At 44.6% G+C, this 23,089-nt stretch overlaps 1 protein-coding gene and 1 long non-coding RNA gene across 3 annotated transcripts in view; one reads left to right on the top strand and one right to left on the bottom strand.

Annotated features, from left to right (window-relative positions):
- The window catches only part of DNAH9 (dynein axonemal heavy chain 9), a 141,214-nt gene that overhangs the window by 29,612 nt on the left and 88,513 nt on the right, over positions 1 to 23,089 (bottom strand). For both annotated transcript variants that reach the window (XM_069952168.1, XM_069952169.1), the window contains 12 exons: positions 21,720 to 21,959; positions 14,287 to 14,448; positions 13,953 to 14,149; positions 12,938 to 13,100; positions 11,032 to 11,155; positions 10,032 to 10,174; positions 6,386 to 6,547; positions 6,040 to 6,273; positions 4,691 to 4,951; positions 3,859 to 4,284; positions 3,219 to 3,338; positions 2,589 to 2,777 (listed from right to left, as the gene is read on the bottom strand). In XM_069952168.1, coding sequence (XP_069808269.1) covers positions 2,589 to 2,777; positions 3,219 to 3,338; positions 3,859 to 4,284; positions 4,691 to 4,951; positions 6,040 to 6,273; positions 6,386 to 6,547; positions 10,032 to 10,174; positions 11,032 to 11,155; positions 12,938 to 13,100; positions 13,953 to 14,149; positions 14,287 to 14,448; positions 21,720 to 21,959 — 2,421 coding nt within the window. The remainder of the gene's footprint in view (positions 1 to 2,588; positions 2,778 to 3,218; positions 3,339 to 3,858; positions 4,285 to 4,690; positions 4,952 to 6,039; positions 6,274 to 6,385; positions 6,548 to 10,031; positions 10,175 to 11,031; positions 11,156 to 12,937; positions 13,101 to 13,952; positions 14,150 to 14,286; positions 14,449 to 21,719; positions 21,960 to 23,089) is intronic.
- On the top strand, positions 6,413 to 8,627 carry LOC138772069 (uncharacterized). The gene is made up of 3 exons (XR_011359706.1): positions 6,413 to 6,621; positions 6,702 to 6,943; positions 8,441 to 8,627. It is a non-coding gene; the product is annotated as an uncharacterized lncRNA (long non-coding RNA).

Below are 23,089 nucleotides of genomic sequence, written 5' to 3'. Positions count from 1 at the left end.
CACAGCTTTAGATGTGACCACAAAATAAATAAACCATAGTTGATGTTCACAAGCCGAGCTGCATCTAAAGGGGTATTCCACTCAAACATAACTTTTGAGAGGGTCTCAACGTTTCAATCCCACAAGAGACATTTGGTGTGGTCAGGGCCTCCTTTCCTTTTCAGTGGCATGCGGACTCTATTGTATATCTTGGTGTTAGAGTCCCCTCCGCTCTTAGCTCTCTCTTTGCCTTGAATTACACTCCCCTGCTGAATAAGGTCTTGTCGGAAATGACCTCCTACTTCTTAAAACCAGCTTCCTGGTTTGGGCGGATGGCTATTGTAAAAATGGATGTCCTTCCAAAGCTGCTGTACATCTTCCAGACTGTACCCATTGTCGTGCCGGTGGCCTTTTTCAGGACCCTGCGCCGTGCCATCTCAAAATTTATCTGGGGCAAGAGCAGGCCACGGATCAAATACTCCACTCTCACACAGTCCAGATCCCTGGGTGGCATGGGTCTCCCTGATTTACGCTCTTATCATGAGGCAGCGGTTCTGCGTGGGGTCCTGGACTGGGTACACGGCAGGGGTCTGAAGAGATGGGTGGACCTGATGTTTTCCCTGTGCCCGGTTGACCCCCCTGTCCTTCCCTGGATACTTCCTGAAGACCGTCAGGTTTTCTCCGGTCTCCCTTTTCTGATGTCTCATACACTTTGTGTCTGGGATAGATGGGTCGCTAAGTGGGGGTTATCTGTTACCCCTGGGCCGCTCTCCCCTATTCTCCAGAATCCGAAATTCCAGCCCGGACGGCAGACACACACGTTCCTGTTATGGGACCGATCTGTCAGTCCTAGAATACGTGACTGCATGACGGGCAGGACAGTTTCTTCTTTGGCTTCTCTCCAAGCCCAGTCTGCGAGAGGTCGGCTGTCCTGGCTGGAACATAATCAGTTGGTCTCTTTCATTCAGGCCCTCTTCCCGCGGGACACTTACAACCCGACACTCACTGACTTCGACAACCTAGTTGTCTCCACATCTGCCATTCCGCATTGCATCTCAGTTATTTACCAGATCTTGCTCAATACCGCTAACCCTGACAGAGCTTCTTTCTTTGATAAATGGGAAGCAGACCTCAACACCTCTTTTGATTCGCAGTCTGTCCAGACGATATGCGAACTAACCCACGGCATTTCCATGGCTGCTAAAGCTAAGGAAAAGAACTACAAAATTATCTCGAGGTGGTATTACTGCCCGGTCACCTTGCATAAAATGTTCCCTGAGGCTTCGGATCGCTGCTGGCGGTGCCTAACGGAGGCTGGTGATATGTTGCACGTTTGGTGGGCTTGCCCGGGGATCCGTGACTTCTGGGACAAAGTCTTGGGAATCTACAATGCGTACTCTGGACAGACTGTTGTCAACTCTCCTCAACTGACTTTACTATCTAAACTACCGGGTTCTCTCTCTAAGTCCAAAAAGGGACTCTTGCGACACTTTCTGACTGCTGCTCGCATGGTTATCCCCCGGCACTGGAAGACTCCCCTTGTACCTACCCTGGCAGAATGGATGAGTGAGCTTAGAGACCTTGGCAGAATGGAAGAGTTAGTGGCTGAGGCCCATGACCGATCTGACAAATTTGAGAAAATATGGTTTCCTTGGCGCTTGTTCATGGATTCAGAGGAGTTTTTTGTTCTTACCCGCTAAATCCTGACACCCGGAGATTCTGTGGTTCTGGGATTGGCGAGTCTAACTGACTGTAGTGGTCATTTTCCTCCCCCTGCCATCCCCCTCCCTCCCTCTGCTCTTCTTTTCATCTTTGTTTTCCCTTTGTCTTTCTTTTCCCTTCCCTTTTTCTTTTTTCCTACATGCATATCCATCAATGTTACTTTTTGCTGACTGTTGGTTCTGTTTGGTGCCATGTGCACCTCTAGCAGCATTATGCTATAATTGATAGCTGCTTCTATTTGTATTCTTTTATAATATTAGAAAACCTGACACCATGCGACTTGCAGGTCGCAGTTTATTGCGTGTGATTTAATGTGTATCTGTTCTTCTGCATGGTTGCCAATAAAATCAGATTATACATAAACATAACTTTTGATATGTTGCTGCCCATGGTGAGACTTACAATTAATTCCATACTTGTTATCATCTATTTAGTCTCCTTCTCCAAGTTCTGAGCTGCTGCTTTCTCTGTCTTCGCCTCCTCCCTTCTAAGATGGCTGATGTAAACAAGTCCCTGTTTGGCTTTATCTGCAACTTTGTAGCTTCTTTGTAATGCTGGGAGGGTTATTCTGAGTCAAGTTGCTAATGAACTCATTGTGATTAACCCTCCCAGCATTACAAAAAAGTTTCAGTGTTGCGGATACAGCCAGTCAAGGACTTGTTTACATCAGCTGTCTCAGAAGGGAGGGGGAGGAAGGGGAGACAGAGAGAAGGGCTCACACACAAATTTTAGTGTCTTCAGCAGAAAGCAGCAGCTCGGAACTGGGAGAAGGAGACTAAATAGATAATAACAAGTATGGAAGGAATTGTTAGTCTCACCATGGGCAGCAACATATCAGAAGTTATGTTTGAGTGGAATACCCCTTTATGAAGGAATGATGAACTCACCTTAAGCTGCTGGAGATATGGTTTCCAGGTGCGATCCATAAGGTCTTGTCTGTACTTTTTGGTGAAGTAGCCAAGGTATGAGACGAAGGCGGTGATGAGGAGGACGTCCCCGCACAGGGTGCTCTCCTGCAGCTTGAAGTTCCTGACGGCTTCAGCCCATCTGACATTCTCTGAGGCGAGTCCTCCGACCTAACGCAGAGAGAAGTGAGAAATGACAGGAGATTTGTGTCAGTGATAGACCCCAATATCAGTCACTCTCTCTGTTATCCATTTGTGTCCAGATTTCATATCTTGCTGACCATAGTAGCATCAGAGCCTATATTGTATCACCTACAGGTGTGTATGGAAATGAGACTGATGGAGAGATTTGGGGGGGGGGCACCATCCCAATTCTGCATGTCCTATTATGAAGGAAGTTTCTCTACATATGTTATGTGCATTACACAGACGGGCCCATTGATTGCAGCAGATGCCATGTAATGCTTCATCTTCCCGGCCCCAATCAACATTCAACACCAGCATCAGGAGGACCATGAGAACACTACAACTCATGATGTCAGAGACAGACTTACAACACACACAGTGAGCGCACATCAATGAGCCGGGTAATAACCATAACCTGTCACTTACCAGCCGGTTAGCGAGAGAGATGGTGAGAGCGGTGGCATCAGCTTCCTGCTGACATTTCAGCTTGTCGGCTGTTGCCTTCTCAAACTTTGCTGTTAGTTTGGCAAGATTCTCATTCAGGAGCTAAGAGCAAAAACCAGCAGATATTATAGCATATAGGATTATAATGATTATATGTGTACCTAGGAGGCAGAGTTATATTCTCGTATATAGGGAGCAGTATTATAGTAGTTATATTCTTGTATATAGGGAGCAGTATTATAGTAGTTATATTCTTGTATATAGTAGCAGTAATATAGTAGATATATTTTTGTATATAGGGGGCAGTATTATAGTAGTTATATTCTTGTATATAGGAGCAGTATTATAGTAGTTATATTCTTGTATATAGGGGACAGTATTATAGTAGTTATATTCTTGTATATAGGAGCAGTATTATAGTAGTTATATTCTTGTATATAGGAGCAGTATTATAGTAGTTATAGTCTTGTATATAGGAGCAGTATTATAGTAGTTATATTCTTGTATATAGGGAGCAGTATTATAGTAGTTATATTCTTGTATATAGTAGCAGTAATATAGTAGATATATTTTTGTATATAGGGGGCAGTACATTTTATCCATCCTATAGAAAATAACTTACAGCAATCTTGGCTTTGATGGTGGACAGTTTCTCTTGTGCGGCTGCCAGGTCAGCGTTTGCCTTGTTCAAAGCCTGGCGTTTTGGCTCCACCTCACAGTAAACCTCATAGAACTTGACAATGTTGATAACCCAGGAGCAGAGTCCAGCAGCAGCAAGGGATTTGGAAGTAATGAATTCTGGATTGAACTCAGGGTCTTGCAGGTAGGGCTGGATGGCTTTTATGCAATTTTCATGAATGTTCTCCTTATTAAAGTTTATTAAGGAGTCTAAGAAGCTATCTACTTTTCCCATCACCACTCTGGCAGCCTTCCAGCTCCTGTCTTTTGGAACTTTACCACCAGGGGCTGCGAGGACCATGACTGCTGCTGTGACGTTGGTGACGGCTGAAGGTGGGGAACCAAAGGACTTGAGTTCTGTCAAATTGTTCTGTAAAGACATATAATAGGCTCAGTTATTGTATAAATGACATGCAAGATGTGATTAGTGGGATTTCCCTATCATTAGTCAGGTGAGGCCTGTACTGAAAGACTTCCGAACCAGATGATGTTCATATCAAAGAGAAAAATCTATGGTGGATTCCTACTTTAGGTGTCAGCACCAAATTGTGTACAAGTGAAGTGTTATTACTGCGATATGATAGGACAGGGTGCCAATGTATGGTAAATAGACTCTGTAATATGGGTCTTCTTCATCACAATCCAGGCAAAACAAATAGGGTAGATTTGCACTACTGGACATGTATGTACTCACATAGTAAATGAGCAAATACTACAATGGTCATCTTGTATTGGTAAATCTCAGTTTTAGTCATGTAAACTGTACACAATTGTACCTTGTTGAGGGTGTTCAGGGCTTCTTGAGCAGCCACTAAAGCCGGTTCTGCTTTGGCCAAATCTGTCTCGCAATCTCTCTGCTTCTTTCCGACCTCTTCAGCTATGACGGCCACCTTCTTTTCCTCCTCATCGGCCACGGCCTTCTCCTTGCCCACTTTCTCAGTCTCCACACCGACCACCTGGATGAGTTTATCTGCATCCTCGTTCTTCTGTTTTAGCTCCACCTCTTGCGCTGCTAGTTTGGCTTTTAGGTCGTCCACCTTTAATGATAGACATTGTTATTACTGCATAAGTAACCAATATCTAAAGTGATCGTCCTTAGTTAACAAACTAGAGCCTGAACAGAGCGGACCAACCATCTAGTGTGAATGGCGGCCAGGCTATGTGCAGACAGCAAAAAAAAAAAGTCAGGCTCTTTTTTTTTGCATTTTGGTTGTTGTATCCTTAATTGTACAGTCATATTAATTCTGTCTGTATATTATACTAGTAAACAAACAGCTGTTTTACCAAGGATCACCTCTGTACTAATAGTTGCTTGTGAGACCTCATCATCTTCCTTCGTCTTAAATCCATAAGGCAATACAAGGCTACGCTGTGATTTTAGCAATTACAGTGAAAACATACGTCTACATTTTTTTTAACCTATGGAGACCACATAGAAATTGAAATGTTGGTTGTGGAGGAATAAGGGGCGAGGTGCGTCATGCCCGGCCGCGGCGGTGAGGTGCTCTGGAATCATGTAGGAGACGGAGATTAAAAGGGTAGAGAGTCATATGGGATTAACCTTATGGCCGTACTGCATTGTTAGAACAATTACTGTGAGGAGATGCTGGCTGTCGAGCGTCTCGGGGGGAATCTTTAAGGTTCTGGAACAGAGTATATTACTTGTTCTTGAGATATATATATATTTCTTTTATTAAATTAATTCCTTTCCAGTTGTCTTGTACAACCATATTGTCTTTATACAGGGTGAGATGGAGCAGTGAGTGGTCACCTTATAGCGGCTCTGGACTCCTGACCCTCCTGATGACCAAATGAGAAGAGTCCAGGAATCTTTGAAACTTGTCTATTCCGGTGCTGATCTCTGGTTGAAGAGACTGACACGGGTAGAGATCAGTGCTTATTTGTGTCACTTCCTGTTAGAGGGGTAGGAAGGAGAAAGCCAAAGGCGGCATCGACTTGGAAAATACTGTGTGGGTTCTATTGGATGAATCAATACTGGGCCACAGCAGGAGCCACTATTAGTGCAGAGGACAGGGATGGAACCAGGGTTGGGGTCAGGGGCTACATATAAAAAATCTGATGTAGCACATTATTTATTGTATTATACAATGCAAGGATCACATACCTGGGCAGAGGTGCTGTTCAATTTTTCCAAGCCATTCTCAAGACGCTCCATCTTGGCTGCCAGTTCCTTGCGTTTCTTACTCAGCAGGTTCTGGTAGAGCTTGATCTGCTCAAGAAAAGACTTGGGGGTGGTGTAGTTGTAGCGACGCTCGTTGCTCAGGTAGGATTTGGACATCTCATTCACGCTGGTGTGCACATAGGCCATGAATTTACTGATGGAGTCCTTGACAGGTGCCTAAGGTGAAGGGAAAGAGAAATAAACAACAAAATAAATCTCTTACCTGTTACGTAATGTTTCTGGCTATAAAACAAATCACAAAACGCTGCTGGTGGAGCCCAGATCTCACCTCAATGTTTTCTGTCTCTTGGAGGAAACGCAGGCTGACAGATTCCAGCGCCTCCTGTGGCCACTCGTGGAACCAATCGATCGCTGTGCAGTTTACCACTGCAGGGAATTTTCTGCTCCGAACGCGAAGCTTATTACCAACAGGGGAGAAGCACAAAGCAACCTGGGGAGAGATGAGGAATATCAGCAAAACTGTATAAAATAAGGGAAATCCAAGAAAAGTGGATCCTAGATACGGTAGTTATCTATACAGAGAATCAGATTGTCTTTTCTATCTGTAAGAAGCAGTATTATAGTAGTTATATTCCTGTATATAGGAGCAGTATTATAGGAGTTATGCCAGAGGAAGATACAGCTGGCCCGCACCACTATGTAAGGCAGCAATGTCTGGGGGTCTGCGGTTATGGACGTGCAGAGCAGGTGGCAGGTATTCGGCTGAAAGTCGGGGGTGCAAGACGGTATGGTAGCAATACAAACTGTGAATGTATTGCGCGTCCGCACCTTCCCCTCCCCGCCATCGCTGGCAGATGAAATAAAGTGAGCTGATACAAGCCATCGGGTGAGTGCTGATTTATCTACATTCACAGATTATAGGAGTTATATTCTTGTATATAGGGACAGTATTATAGAAGTTTTATTCCTGTATATAGGAGCAGTATTATAGTAGTTATATTCTTGTATATAGGAGCAGTATTATAGAAGTTATATTCTTGTATATAGGAGCAGTATTATAGTAGTTATATTCCTGTATATAGGGGGCAGTATTATAGTAGTTATATTCTTGTATATAGGAGCAGTATTATAGTAGTTATATTCCTGTATATAGGAGCAGTATTATAGTAGTTATATTCTTGTATATAGGAGCAGTATTATAGAAGTTATATTCTTGTATATAGGAGCAGTATTATAGTAGTTATATTCTTGTATATAGGAGCAGTATTATAGTAGTTATATTCCTGAATATAGGAGCAGTATTATAGTAGTTATATCCCTGTATATAGGAGGCAGTATTATATTAGTTATATTCCTGTATATAGGAGCAGTATTATAGTAGTTATATTCTTGTATATAGGAGCAGTATTATAGTAGTTATATTCTTGTATATAGGAAGCAGTATTAAAATAGTGTATGTATGTATGTATGTATGTAATTATGGGGTGGGTAGAGCCATATGAACAATCAATGGATTGTTAGTGCAGTCTTTTACTTCCATCATAGTCAATTGCACCTCCCTTGTTACACAGGGACTTGTTCGAACAACAAACAAGGATTTTTTAGCCTGCTTTAAATGAATGAACAAATAAATGGCTGATTGCCAGGCCTATAACATAGGGCAAGATCAGCCTATTTGGCTGCTAATCGCCCAGTGTAACCTTAGGGACGCATCATATTGTATTATATTCATTCCTGAGATAATGCTGTTTTACACAGGCTGACTTTTGGGCAAATAGCAGGTGCTGTAATTCTAATAGACATAGGAGATGACACCCAACACCCTGAATGTTAAATACGATGAGTCTGCACTGCTATGTGGGTATTCTCCGGCTGCCTCCCTCCTCTATCTGTGTGTCACTATATTCTGTAGTTCTGATTTTCTATTCATGGAAAGGGAGCTCTTGATTGCAGATTTATAGAATTATGGGGAGATTAAAAAAAGAATTTATATAGAAGAATAAATATTTTTGAGAATAAACCCTGTGATTATCATCAGTAAGATCAGCAGCATCTGTGGGGGCTGCCCCTGAGTAACCGGTTGAGAAGTTCATCTTCATCATCTGGGACTCGGGGTTCCCCGCTTTTAAGCAGATTCTTAGTTTTTTTTTTTTCAAGATTTGTAATATTTAAAGACGTTCTTTAAAAACACAAACATTTGTGCGATCGGAAGCATCGGAATCCCTTCTGCAGGAATAATGGCTGTCTGTGGCGTCTGAATGGGCTAATCATTGTTTCAGTCTTTTCTAAGGGATTGTGGTTGTGTAATCATGTTTAAGACGCGTCTTCAGAAAATGTATTGATTGGGTAATCACATTTCTACGTGCTTTTTTTTCTATATCAGGCGTTTGCACGTTGCCGCCACCATCTGTCGCCCCCCGCCTTCTCCATTATAAGCAGTGTGCGCAAAGAAAAGCGAGGCCGCCAGGCACTCCAATAATGCTGCCTCTCAGTGCTGAGGACCGGACGACTACATCTGCTCAGATCCTTTCTACAGAGGGAAGAATCCAACAAAGCTCGTACGTGACTGGTGCAAATTTATTCAAAGGCTTACTGATTACATGTCTGAACGGTGAATGGATATAAGTCTGTTGTCAGGGAAAAGCAGATGGAAAATAAGGACGTTAGAAGTTTAAAGAGGTTATCCGGCATTAGAAAAACATGGCCACTTTTTTCCATAGACAGCACCACTCTTGTCTCCAGTTCAGGTGTGGTTTGCAATTAAGCTCCATTCACTTCAATGGAACCGAGTTGCAAAACCTGCACCCAAACAAGAGACAAGAGTTGTATTGACTCTCGAAGAAAGTGGCCATGTACAGGCTTCACTTATGTGGATGTATATAGGCTCCAGTCTGTCTTTTCTGCTTCCTGTCCCTTTGCGGCTGGGAACCCTGCTCCTCCTACTATCCAAATTATCAGCAAACCAATCTCCTGAAATACTCTATGCTGCTGTAGGTCCTCCTGCTCTATAAAGCTATTACACAGGGCAATCTCTGGGAGCAAGCGTGCGCCTACCTGTCAGGTCAGCGCTCGCTTGCTCCTCGTTCCCTGCTCGCTCCTGGTGCTGTTACACGTGCTGACAGGGAGTGAGTAACGGCCTATTCCACGGAGCGATAATCAGCTGAATCGACGATTACACAAACAGCATACTTTACCTAACCATGCTGCAGGGCTTTTCCTGCGCTCCTTCTTCCTCCCGGTCCCCCGTGCAGCAGCAGCAGCAGCTGCGGTGCGGCCTGTCTGAGCTGCTGCTGCGTGCAGGACCGGGAGGAAGAAGGAGCGCAGTAGAAGCCCTGCAGCATGGTTAGGTAAAGTATGCTGTTTAAACAAGGGCTGCAAGGACATTGGTAACGATGTCCCTGCAGCCCTCGCTAAACGATTATCGGGCCGTGGAATAGGCCCAGTAAACGAGCGCCGATCTAGCAGATCGGCACTCGTTTACATTATTGATCGGGCCTGTGGAATAGGATCCTAAGTGCAGGGCGAGGGGGTTTGGGCTGTGTTGTGCTGCATAAGGGCTAAAGATTGTCCAGGGAGTCCATAGGAGATAGCGGCCTGTTACATGGAGCGGTGTCAGCAGATCGTCACTATGCTGATCGTTTGTGTTTAAACACGTTGAAAGACAATGATTATCTGAAATTGTGCATGTCGACTGATTATTGCCTTTTATGACACAAAGCGACTATCGGCCGTAATGGTCGGTAATCGGCTAAATACGGTCAATAACCGCTTTGTGTAATAAAGCCTACTCTCAGTCTGTGACTACATGTCTCTCAAGTTACTCTGTGCTGCTAGAGGACTTTGCTCTGACCAATATGCAACGCTCAGTCTGTGACCTCCCACAAGATGAGCACACTGTTCTTCAGCAGCACAGAGTATTTCAGATGTCCCTTCTCCTGCTGGGGATGAGAAGCCATGCTCAGGTGCAGACTCACTTTTAGTTGTCTCCGCACTCTGTCAATGAAGAATTTCCAGCAGTTTTCTCTTGTATCCAGCAAGCCTTGACTCTTCACTTCATTCCTGACACTTCCAATGATGTTTTCCACTTCATCGTCTGGGAACAGATCTGGGATCTCACCTTGTGGGAAAAGGAAGTCTTTCTCAGTTTATATTTCAGAGGTGGTCATCTGTTAGTTGAAAGCCCATAGAGGTATCCACTACACAGACTACAGGGAGTAGAAGGTATGACATGAGCATCTTCTGCTGTTTGTAACTTTACTCTTTTCTGCATGGCCACATCTAATGCAGGAATATAGGGTTAGGGGGCACCATTGTCCTTAGATTGTATTGAGCTCCCACCAATCTGCTTCACCAGGTCATGAAAGTCTATGGTAATAAGCCCCCGTATATTGGTTATAGATAAATAACAGACATCCAGAAAGTGATACTGGTGGTACATCCAGTTCTCCTATAAACATGTCTTAAGCTGGCAATACAGCTTCAATAACGGACAGCCGAATGATTGTTTGACCGTCAGTTATCTCTCCCTTTCTCCCCATATGCAGGAATCTACGGCATGGCCAAGCCATCCTCTGTTCTCTATAGGTAGGTGTAAGCTGCAGCCAGAGCACTCACTGCGGCTGTGATTTTCCATTGGGTGGTCATTTGGGAGAGCCCCATACACCTTATCCTGACAGCCAAATCAGCTGCGAACAGCGCGTAGGGCCGACAAAAGGTGTATGAGGACTTTTATGGTTCAGCTATACGGGGTAGAGAATAGACAGCTGCCTTTAGCACTCTAGACATGAGTATGGTAGCCTTGTGATAACTACTGGGGATAAGCAGGTCAGGTTGCAACTGCCTGATCCTTTTTTTCATGATGATAAAGCTGGTAGTGGTTTTCACTTATTTGCTGAGAAAGGCTGAGCATGTATGTGTATGGGGTGAGATATCTGCCAGTGGAATGAGCTTTAGGCTTATGTGTGACATGCTTACCAGATGCCAGCAGGTCATTGACTAGCACAAGGAACTTCTCATCAGCCACTTGAGCATCAGTCATGAGGAATACAGTCCCCACATTCTTCACACCTGCTTTAATGTATTGGTTTGCCAGGTCAGCCTGCGGATACAAGAAGGCAAAGAATAGATGATGTGGTGGATGAAGGTGGCACTGGTGAGAAAATGTCTACAGGTGCCATTGCTGACAGCATTTATCTCCATTGATCTCATCACACTCCATGGCAGCCTCCCAGTGACCTGGCATCACACTGGTACATAATGGGCTATAGGAGCTACTTCTCTGTATAGATCTGGACACAGAGATGAGATCAGAAAGCGACTCTCCCCCATACAGAACAGCTGGCTCACCGCCTTCCTCTCAGTGACAGCACCCGATGTAGCTGTGTGGGCCGGGAGCTGCATAGTAATGTGGAGCGCAGGATTCCTGTGAAGGTTGTGATAAGTCTCTTGTAAGTGGGAATCCATGCAGAATATTCTCTCCTATTCAGACTCTAATTATTATGCCAGGAAGGATGAGTAACCACAGACCGCCATTATGGGGAATGCAAAACGTTAACAACTGAGAATGAGCGACTTGTCTTGCTGCCATTCTCCTGTATCGGGGACTAAAAGCAGGGGTTTAGCCAATGAGCCACAACACTCTGCTTCATATAGGGTTTGTCACAATGTATCTGGCGTAGACAATCCTTACAATTGTCTTGGTGGTTTGTTACAATGTATCAGTATCAGACTGGAGTATAGGCCGTTCAACTCACTAAGGATTGTCTAGACTGGATACAATCCCTCAGCTGTGAGAAGTTTAGTGTTGTTTTTCAGGCTCTGGAGGCAAAATAAAAATGTGTCGAATCACTGACATTAAAGAGGGGGATTAAAATGGTCAAAATGGAGACCTGAAGTACACTCGAAAGTGGTCACACCGTGGTCTAGCTTAAGGGTATGTCCACGCTAAGAAATTCTCTTGGATAACTTGGCGCGGATGCCGTCACTCGTCCTCCCGCGCTCCCGCTTCACTCTCCACCAGTCCCATAGACTCCATTCTGTGGTCAGGCACATTCCACCATCCGCCCAAAGAATGAACACGTTTATTATTCGGACTGACGGTGAAATCTGCCTGACCATAGAATGGAGTCTATGGGACTGGCGGAACTTCAAACGGGAGGGGGCCAGCGACGGAATCTGCGCCAAGTTATCCGGGAGAATTCCTTAGTGTGGACATACTCTCACTCAGCAGTATGTGTATAGAGGCCAGCACACCAGAATGTGAGAGGGACATAGATGACGGTTGTAAAAAGTATTGGCCTTAAATATAAGATTTATATTTAGGTTATATATATAAGGTTTACAGTGTCTTCCTCTGTTGGTATTTGCAGATACCATACTATAGGTAGCAGTGGTGCAGGGTACTGTAGAGCTGTCCAGTTTACTTTGCTGGGACATTGCATCAGCAATACTAATAGTATGGTGACTGCAAACACTAATGGTGGGTTTACACAGACAGATTCATTTGCCAGATTTTTGAAGCCAAAGCCAGGAATGGATTTGAAAAGAGGAGAAATCTCAATCTTTTCTTTATGACCTGTTCTCTGTTTGTAGTCTGTTCCTGGCTTTGGCTTCAAAAATCTGTCAGATAAATTTGTCTGTGTAAACCCACCATAAGAGAGGTAAGTACGACTGTAGTGTTTACAAGGGTGCAGGGCCCAACTCCTGACACCCCCTACCAATCTTATATTGATGGCCTATCCTAACAAGCCATTCATTTTTAAATGTGGGCACATCTCGAGTTCCATATTACAGGGATATGTAAAAGTATAATCTCATTTATTGTTACTGTTCCCTCCATCCTTTATCTCGTGTGCCTTCACCCCTGAACATTGCTCGGTACCTTGAGATCCGGGATGCCGTAGCCTTTTCTGAGAGTGATCTGAAAGACCTCCAAGGAGCTGATATAAGCCGCCAGTCTCGTCAGACTCTGCTTCCCGCTTCCCCCGACGCCGACCAGCAGAGCGTTCCCCCTCGGGGACTCCAGAATGCGGTTGATTCTGCAACTATATCAGTGAAGAACAAAAAGAAAATGATGAAACCCTTCACTGAACACAAGTCTGAAAGAAATAGAAGAACACGTTTCCAAGTCTCTGGCGGCATGCCATGTAACCATTAAATAGCAGGACATTAACAGCCACCAAAGGTGGCTCCTAGACACCAGGCCATGCTTGGATCTATAGTCCCACAATAGCAGAAGAACCATGGACATGGACCTGTATAATGCTCATGTCAAGTCATATCTCTCTCTGGGAAAGCTGGGTAACTATCACTTATGTCACCAAGCTTTCCTACATGTAAAAACAGTCATTCAGTGATGTACATAGCATTAGATGTGGTTGACACCCTCTGTGGCGGCCATGTTTGTTGTCACCCAGAAACAAATAATAGAGGGCAGAAGAATACCTGAAACCCCACTAGGATGACAGGTGTGTATATGTGTGATATTATTTCTATGGAGCACTATAGGGAATGATAAAAAAAAATAAACTTGTGTTTTCATATAAGAATAGAAGCTTTTGCGGGTTATCTGTAGGGAGGTCATCCACTGATCCCTGAGCCAGAATCATGTTCCTTCTGAAGAAAAGATTTACTCTTTGGAGAGAGTGGAGAGATATTAAGGTGTCTCAAATCCAGTCACCGGCAGTACGTCACCTCCTCCAGGGAAATTACCAAGCGGCGTTTCCCAATATGATGACTCTGCACTTTGTTCCTGCGTGTATTTAGGCGATCAGAGAAGAGGGGGGAAAAGTGCAGAGAATCTCTATTACACTGACACATCCAATAAGTGCAGTTCCCCTTCAGATCCGAGCTATTGATCACTTCATGATATTACTGGTATGACGCTTTATTCTTACATGTGACTCATGGCGTCCTCAAACAGCACCAGGTTCATCGCTGCATTGACTTCATTGTGGTTGTCCAGAGCGTCCACAAGGATTTTGTTCAGTGACTGCCAAGATTGGACCGGCATATACTTGGGCTCTCCAACACCATTGGCGAAATGGCAAAACATGTTCATAGACCTTACTTGTTCCAGCGTTTCATCGATATCCTATGAGACACATCAGCAAACAATCAATACTGTTAATAAATTGCTAATACATGATGGGGGCTATAAAACAATGCCCTAAAAATGGCATCAAAATGGCAGCAGAAAGTCACTTAGGCAGAGTAGTCTGTTCTACTCACGTCATAGAACTTCTTCACCATGTCGGTCTGAATCTTATCGAACGTGTCAAAGTCCTTCTCTTCCACCATTTTGTCACGGTAAACGCGGTTCGACTCGTGCAGATAGAGCTTCACTAGGTCCTGAGGGGTTTTCAGGCAGTCCGGGGTGGAGAACAAGATGCCCTGAAACAAGACAAGGCTGGATTACAAATCCATAGTAATCTGTAGGGCTCCTATGCTTTTCTATACATGACATGCGGGTAAGCGCTGTACACAGAGGCATGTTTTATTAGTTGCCCTTATAAACCAGGAATATCCACAAAAATACACCTAAGAGTTAAGACTCATGTTCCAATTTGGGTTTTGGCAGTACACACATATGGCATGTACCATACTAGTCATTGGGTTAATGGCTGTTCCCAAATCCCCTATATGCCGTTACGACATGCGTAAAAGTACAGTTCCTCAACGCAGCAGTCACTTTAGTAACAGGCCATGGCCAAGTATATATATATAGCTTACCCAAAAGATGGGAGAATAACCCCTTTAGTTATGTAGGTGCCCCAGCAAATAGTATGGGGTCTTGGTATCGGATGTTGCAGGTAAAAAATTAAGCTGTGTACCAAGGGTGGGGAACCTGCAGGCCTTCTACAGTTGCAAAACTACAATTCCCTACAATAGTTTTGCAACAGCTGGAGGGCTGCAGGTTCCCCATCCCTGATGTATACATACAAGAAGAAGATGCTCTGGCTTAAAGATTGGGGGCCCTTAATTGGCCCTTGCGGACTACCCACCTCAAATAATACAACTTTACAGGGAAAGAGGGGAAAGTTTTTCCAACTGCAAAAGGTGCTTCTGGGAAATACGTTTTTAGTTTGTAGCTATAGTCTGACATTCCCAGTTAATTTCCTCATTATCCCCAGCACATTGGGTCAGGAGAAGGTGAATGTTTCCTCAACAAGCCAACAAGTCTGTAATATCTATATAAATGCGCTGTCATCGTGTCACAGAGTCGCTTATATCTGTCAGCCGCTGTTTGGGAGTTTTGTTCGCGCTGTCGCTTGAAAAGCCTAAATTGATTAAAGAGGAGCGCGGCGACGTCCGGAGGAGCCCAAGACCCGGACTGACAGCAGATTGCTAGATAAGTTTTTATTACAAAGTAATCCTGAATGACAGCGTGCTGTGAAGTGTAATAATCAGCCGGGGAGACGAGGAGAGACAGGCGGAGGCGGCGGATAATATGCTAATGATACAACGAGGGACAGAGGAAGCGCCGGAACAATGTACAAAGCCTTCTGCTGCCTCCAGGGCGGTCACCATACACCCAGGCTATGATTTTAAAGCTAATAATAAGCTAGATTAAGAGTCTATGGAAAAAAGCTGGAATTTATATATATATATATATATATATATATATATATATATATATATATTTTATTTTTTTTTGTACAATAAATGCACAGACTGACATTTTTTCATTTAATATAGCACATTATTAGATACAAAATATGGCTTCATTGTCTACTGTGTGAACATAACCATAGCGTTAACCCATATAGAAGCACTGTAAGGCTATGTGCACACTTTGTAAGAGACCAGCCAGGTCACGGAACGGCCGGTCTCTGAAAAGATCATTCCAGGCAGTACTGCAGTACGGGCCGGATGATCTCTAGGGCCGAAGGGTTCTGATGCGGGCGCATCCGTGCTCGCCCGCATCAGAACTCCCCACTGCACGCTCGCTCCACTGTGTGCACTGACAGGGTTATCTGCGGCCGCTATTCAATGAATAGCGGTCACAGAAAACTGACATGTCAGTTGTTTGCGGCGCCGCTAGGGATCCCGGCCGGAGCGTATACTATGTGTATAGGCTCTGGACAGGATCCCATAGACAGCAAGGTAACGTATATTTCCGTAATAATCACGGCCGTTGGTTTTACGAAAACATACGTTGTGTAAACATGGCGTAAATCTGTAAATGCATTACATTACCAAGTTACATCTTGTATTATACTCCAGAGCTGCACTCACTATTCTGCTGGTAGGTTTAGTGTGTATATACATTACATTACTGATCCCGAGCTACATCCTGTTTTATACCACAGAGCTGCACTCACTATTCTGCTGGTGGGGTCACTGTGTACATACATTACATTACTTATTCTGTACTGATCCTGAGTAACATCCTGTATTATATTCCAGAGCTGCACTTACTATTTTGCTGGTGGGGTCACTGTGTACATACATTACATTACTGATCCTGAGTTACATCCTGTATTACATTATACTCCAGAGCTGCACTCACTATTCTGCTTGTCTTTGGACCAGCAGAATAGTGAAAGTTTCAGATAATTGGTGTGGTACGTTGTACTATGTCCTATCAGCCCTGAGCTCTTGGCACCAGACGCCCCCATGTGGAGGGATCCCGTACAGGCGGACGTTCTGCTCTCCACCATTTCTTCTTATCAGGAATTTCCTGGAGCAGAATGTGATTTCCCATCTCCAGGATGTTCTGCTGGTGATTTATGACCCTTTGTGTGTGGAGGTGATTACTGACAGATTGCTGCCTGTTCCTCCATCTGCGATCAGTTGTCTGGTGACGGCCTCTTGCAGGATTAATACTTTTCTGTGAGGGTTCAGTGGTGACGGGAAGGCCCAACGCGATTCGCCTTGTCAAAACAGGTTGACAGTCCCCTCCGTTACAAATAGGTCTATGCTAATTGTCTCATTACCACACGGGCGAAAATCAGAGGCTCAATTAGCGATGCTGATGAAGGGGAAGAGGCAAGTGTCCCGGCAATGGCGGATCTGAATATGTATGAAACTTGACAAGTCACAAAACGCTTATAAGAAACCGGTGAGAAAACAACCCATGTTCCAGAGACAGCGGGATGAATGACTAACAGGTTTTTATTAAAAAAACCTGTAATTTATGTTACATAAGAGGAGCCCATTTCCAATTATTTGATCTCTGCTTGCCATCAGTGAATGCGTGCATCCAGAGTCTGACAGATCCTCAGGTGTGAGAGGGGTCCCAGTCCCAGCAGTGAAGAGTTTAGTTCTCAAAACTAACCACCTCACCCAATCCCCATATGCACGCTCAGCCGACAACTATATCTCCTGATCCCCACATATACATGCACACTCAGCTGACAACTATATCTCCTGATCCCCCATACACATGCACGCTCAGCCGACAACTATATCTCCTGATCCCCCATACACATGCACACTCAGCTGACAACTATATCTCCTGATCCCCAATACACATGCACACTCAGCTGACAACTATATCTCCTGATCCCCCATACACATGCACACTCAGCTGACAACTATATCTCCTGATCCCCAATACACATGCACACTCAGCTGACAACTATATCTTCTGATCCCCCATACACATGCACACTCAGCTGACAACTATATCTCCTGATCCCCCATACACATGCATACTCAGCTGACAACTATATCTCCTGATCCCCACATATACATGCACACTCCGCTGATAACTATATCTCCTGATCCCCCATACACATGCACACTAAGCTGACAACTATATCTCCTGATCCCCCATAAACATGCACACACAGCTGGCAACTATATCTCCTGATCCCCCATATACATGCACACTCAGCTGACAACTATATCTCCTGATCCCCAATACACATGCACACTCAGCTGACAACTATATCTCCTGATCCCCAATACACATGCACACTCAGCTGACAACTATATCTCCTGATCCCCCATACACATGCATACTCAGCTGACAACTATATCTCCTGATCCCCACATATACATGCACACTCAGCTGACAACTATATCTCCTGATCCCCCATAAACATGCACACTCAGCTGACAACTATATCTCCTGATCCCCCATACACATGCACACTCAGCTGACAACTATATCTCCTGATCCCCCATACACATGCACACTCAGCTGACAACTATATCTCCTGATCCCCCATACACATGCACACTCAGCTGACAACTGTATCTCCTGATCCCCCATACACATGCACACTCAGCTGACAACTATATCTCCTGATCCCCCATACACATGCACACTCAGCTGACAACTATATCTCCTGATCCCCCATACACACTCAGCTGACAACTATATCTCCTGATCCCCATACACATGCACACTCAGCTGACAACTATATCTCCTGATCCCCAATACACATGCACACTCAGCTGACAACTATATCTTCTGATCCCCAATACACATGCACACTCAGCTGACAACTATATCTCCTGATCCCCCATAAACATGCACGCTCAGCTGACAACTATATCTCCTGATCCCCCATACACACTCAGCTGACAACTATATCTCCTGATCCCCATACACATGCACACTCAGCTGACAACTATATCTCCTGATCCCCATGCACGCTCAGCTGACAACTATATCTCCTGATCCACAATATACATGCACACTCAGCTGACAACTATATCTCCTGATCCCCCATATACATGCACACTCAGCTGACAACTATATCTCCTGATCCCCCATACACATGCACACTCAGCTGATAACTATATCTCCTGATCCCCAATACACATGCACACTCAGCTGACAACTATATCTCCTGATCCCCCATAAACATGCACGCTCAGCTGACAACTATATCTCCTGATCCCCCATACACATGCACACTTAGCTGACAACTATATCTCCTGATCCCCCATACACACTCAGCTGACAACTATATCTCCTGATCCACAATATACATGCACACTCAGCTGACAACTATATCTCCTGATCCCCCATATACATGCACACTCAGCTGACAACTATATCTCCTGATCCCCCATACACATGCACACTCAGCTGACAACTATATCTCCTGATCCCCCATACACATGCACACTCAGCTGACAACTATATCTCCTGATCCCCCATATACATGCACACTCAGCTGACAACTATATCTCCTTATCCCCCATATACATGCACACTCAGCTGACAACTATATCTCTTGATCCCCCATACACACTCAGCTGACAACTATATCTCCTGATCCCCATACACATGCACACTCAGCTGACAACTATATCTCCTGATCCCCATGCACGCTCAGCTGACAACTATATCTCCTGATCCACAATATACATGCACACTCAGCTGACAACTATATCTCCTGATCCCCCATATACATGCACACTCAGCTGACAACTATATCTCCTGATCCCCCCCATACACATGCACACTCAGCTGACAACTATATCTCCTAATCCCCCAATACACATGCACACTCAGCTGACAACTATATCTCCTGATCCCCCATACACATGCACACTCAGCTGACAACTATATCTCCTGATCCCCCATACACATGCACACTCAGCTGACAACTATATCTCCTGATCCCCCATATACATGGACACTCAGCTGGCAACTATATCTCCTGATCCCCCATATACATGCACACTCAGCTGACAACTATATCTCCTGATCCCCCATATACATGGACACTCAGCTGACAACTATATCTCCTTATCCCCCATATACATGCACACTCAGCTGACAACTATATCTCTTGATCCCCCATACACATGCACACTCAGCTGACAACTACATCTCCTGATCCCTCATATACATGCACACTCAGCTGACAACTATATCTCCTGATCCCCACATATACATGCACACTCAGCTGACAACTATATCTCCTGATCCCCCATACACATGCACACTCAGCTGACAACTATATCTCCTGATCCCCCATACACATGCACACTCAGCTGACAACTATATCTCCTGATCCCCCATATACATGGACACTCAGCTGGCAACTATATCTCCTGATCCCCCATATACATGCACACTCAGCTGACAACTATATCTCCTGATCCCCCATATACATGGACACTCAGCTGACAACTATATCTCCTGATCCCCCATATACATGCACACTCAGCTGACAACTATATCTCTTGATCCCCCATACACATGCACACTCAGCTGACAACTACATCTCCTGATCCCTCATATACATGCACACTCAGCTGACAACTATATCTCCTGATCCCCACATATACATGCACACTCAGCTGACAACTATATCTCCTGATCCCCCATACACATGCACACTCAGCTGACAACTATATCTCCTGATCCCCACATATACATGCACACTCAGCTGACAACTATATCTCCTGATCCCCCATACACATGCACACTCAGCTGACAACTATATATCCTGATCCCCCATATACATGCACACTCAGCTGACAACTATATATCCTGATCCCCCCATACACATGCACACTCAGCTGACAACTATATCTCCTGATCCCCCATACACATGCACACTCAGCTGACAACTATATCTCCTGATCCCCAATACACATGCACACTCAGCTGACAACTATATCTCCTGATCCCCCATACACATGCACACTCAGCTGACAACTATATCTCCTGATCCCCCATATACATGGAGACTCAGCTGACAACTATATCTCTTGATCCCCCATATACATGCACACTCAGCTGACAACTATATCTCCTGATCCCCCCCATACACATGCATACTCAGCTGACAACTATATCTCCTGATCCCCCATATACATGCACACTCAGCTGACAACTATATCTCCTGATCCCCCCCCATACACATGCATACTCAGCTGACAACTATATCTCCTGATCCCCCATATACATGCACACTCAGCTGACAACTATATCTCCTGATCCCCCCCATACACATGCATACTCAGCTGACAACTATATCTCCTGATCCCCCATATACATGCACACTCAGCTGACAACTATATTTCCTGATCCCCCATACACATGCATACTCAGCTGACAACTATTGTATATCTCCTGATCCCCATGTGCATGCTCAGATTAGTTCATATATTCTGAACCTCTGCCATAAAGCCTTGTCAGCGGCCGTAGAACAAAAGAATTGGATATGTTGAAATCCAACACGCCTGACTGTTCTCTCCACTGACATATGTTGTTAGAGGAGAGTCAGGAGGCAACCGTGCATCTTAGATGGCTGACTGGTCTCAATAAAATCGATGGATCCGTCTGACATCTAATGTGTATGGCAAGAATCAGAAGTATGAAATCAGAAGTGTTTTTTATCCTATGTTAATAACAATGATGCCATTTACTGGTAGCAACAGAGATCTGAAGAATGGTGAAGAGCTGATACAGATTTTGCTGTGTCCATTCATCTCGGAGGACCCATGAAATAATCTGTTGGGATTATAATCCTTGGTGTTGGATTTTCCCTGTGAAAGTTCAGCTGTTCTCCTCTATAGAGGAGCATGCAGTCATCAGTTGGATTTACATCTCTAGGCTTCACAGGAAAACCTGCAGCTGCTCCATCCAAGTCTGTTTCCATCTACTGTCAATGGCTTCTCCATTACACAGATGTCCCTGGTGGTTATCACATAAATGGCTCATGGAGGACTGAGGACAGAAGACTCACCTGGAAGATGTTGGACAGGTCCCGCAGGTTAAAGATGTAGTGGAACTTGATGGCGGTGGGCAGGAAGGTGGAGGTGACTTTCTGGTGGAGGGACAGGGCCAGGTTGATCAGCTGTTGGGTGGTCTTCTGCAGAGCAGCGGGGAAGTTGCCCACCTTCAGATGCTGGGTTAGGATGGTGCTATAGATGGTAGAGAGGGCATCCGTGCCGGGGAAAGACAGAGCAAACACACTGAAGTGTCTCTGCAGGGAGACAAAAATTAGTAAATGTTAGGATTTATCTTGACAGTTTAAAAAATAAATAGTATCATGTGTGATACTGCCCGATGAGTCTCTATAACCAAACATGTGATACTGCCCGATGAGTCTCTATAACCAAACATGTGATACAGCCCAATGGGTCTCTATAACCAAACATGTGATACTGCCCGATGAGTCTCTATAACCAAACATGTGATACAGCCCAATGGGTCTCTATAACCAAACATGTGATACTGCCCGATGGGTCTCTATAACCAAACATGTGTGATACTGCCCAATGGGTCTCTATAACCTTACATGTGTGATACTGCCCCATGGGTCTCTATAACCAAACGTGTGATACTGCCCAATGGGTCTCTATAACCTTACATGTGTGATACTGCCCCATGGGTCTCTATAACCTTACATGTGTGATAATGCCCGATGGGTCTCTATAACCAAACGTGTGTGATACTGCCCAATGGTCTCTATAGCCTTACATGTGTGATACTGCCCGATGAGTCTCTATAACCAAACATGTGTGATACTGCCCAATGGTCTCTATAGCCTTACATGTGTGATACTGCCCGATGAGTCTCTATAACCAAACGTGTATGATACTGCCCAATGGTCTCTATAGCCTTACATGTGTGATACTGCCCAATGGTCTCTATAGCCTTACATGTGTCATACTTCCCGATGGGTCTCTATAACCTTACATGTGTGATAATGCCCGATGGGTCTCTATAACCTTACATGTGTGATAATGCCCGATGGGTCTCTATAACCTTACATGTGTGATAATGCCCGATGGGTCTCTATAACCTTACATGTGTGATAATGCCCGATGGGTCTCTATAACCAAACGTGTGTGATAATGCCCGATGGGTCTCTATAACCAAACGTGTGTGATAATGCCCGATGGGTCTCTATAACCTTACATGTGTGATGCTGCCCGATGGGTCTCTATAACCAAACGTGTGTGATAATGCCCGATGGGTCTCTATAACCTTACATGTGTGATACTGCCCCATGGGTCTCTATAACCAAACGTGTGTGATAGTGTCCGATGGGTCTCTATAACCTTACATGTGTGATACTGCCCCATGGGTCTCTATAACCTTACATGTGTG

This window comes from Dendropsophus ebraccatus, chromosome 14 (genome assembly GCF_027789765.1).
Source record: "Dendropsophus ebraccatus isolate aDenEbr1 chromosome 14, aDenEbr1.pat, whole genome shotgun sequence".
NCBI classification, from domain to species: Eukaryota; Metazoa; Chordata; class Amphibia; order Anura; family Hylidae; genus Dendropsophus; species Dendropsophus ebraccatus.
This window is presented reverse-complemented; position numbering and strand designations above follow the sequence as displayed.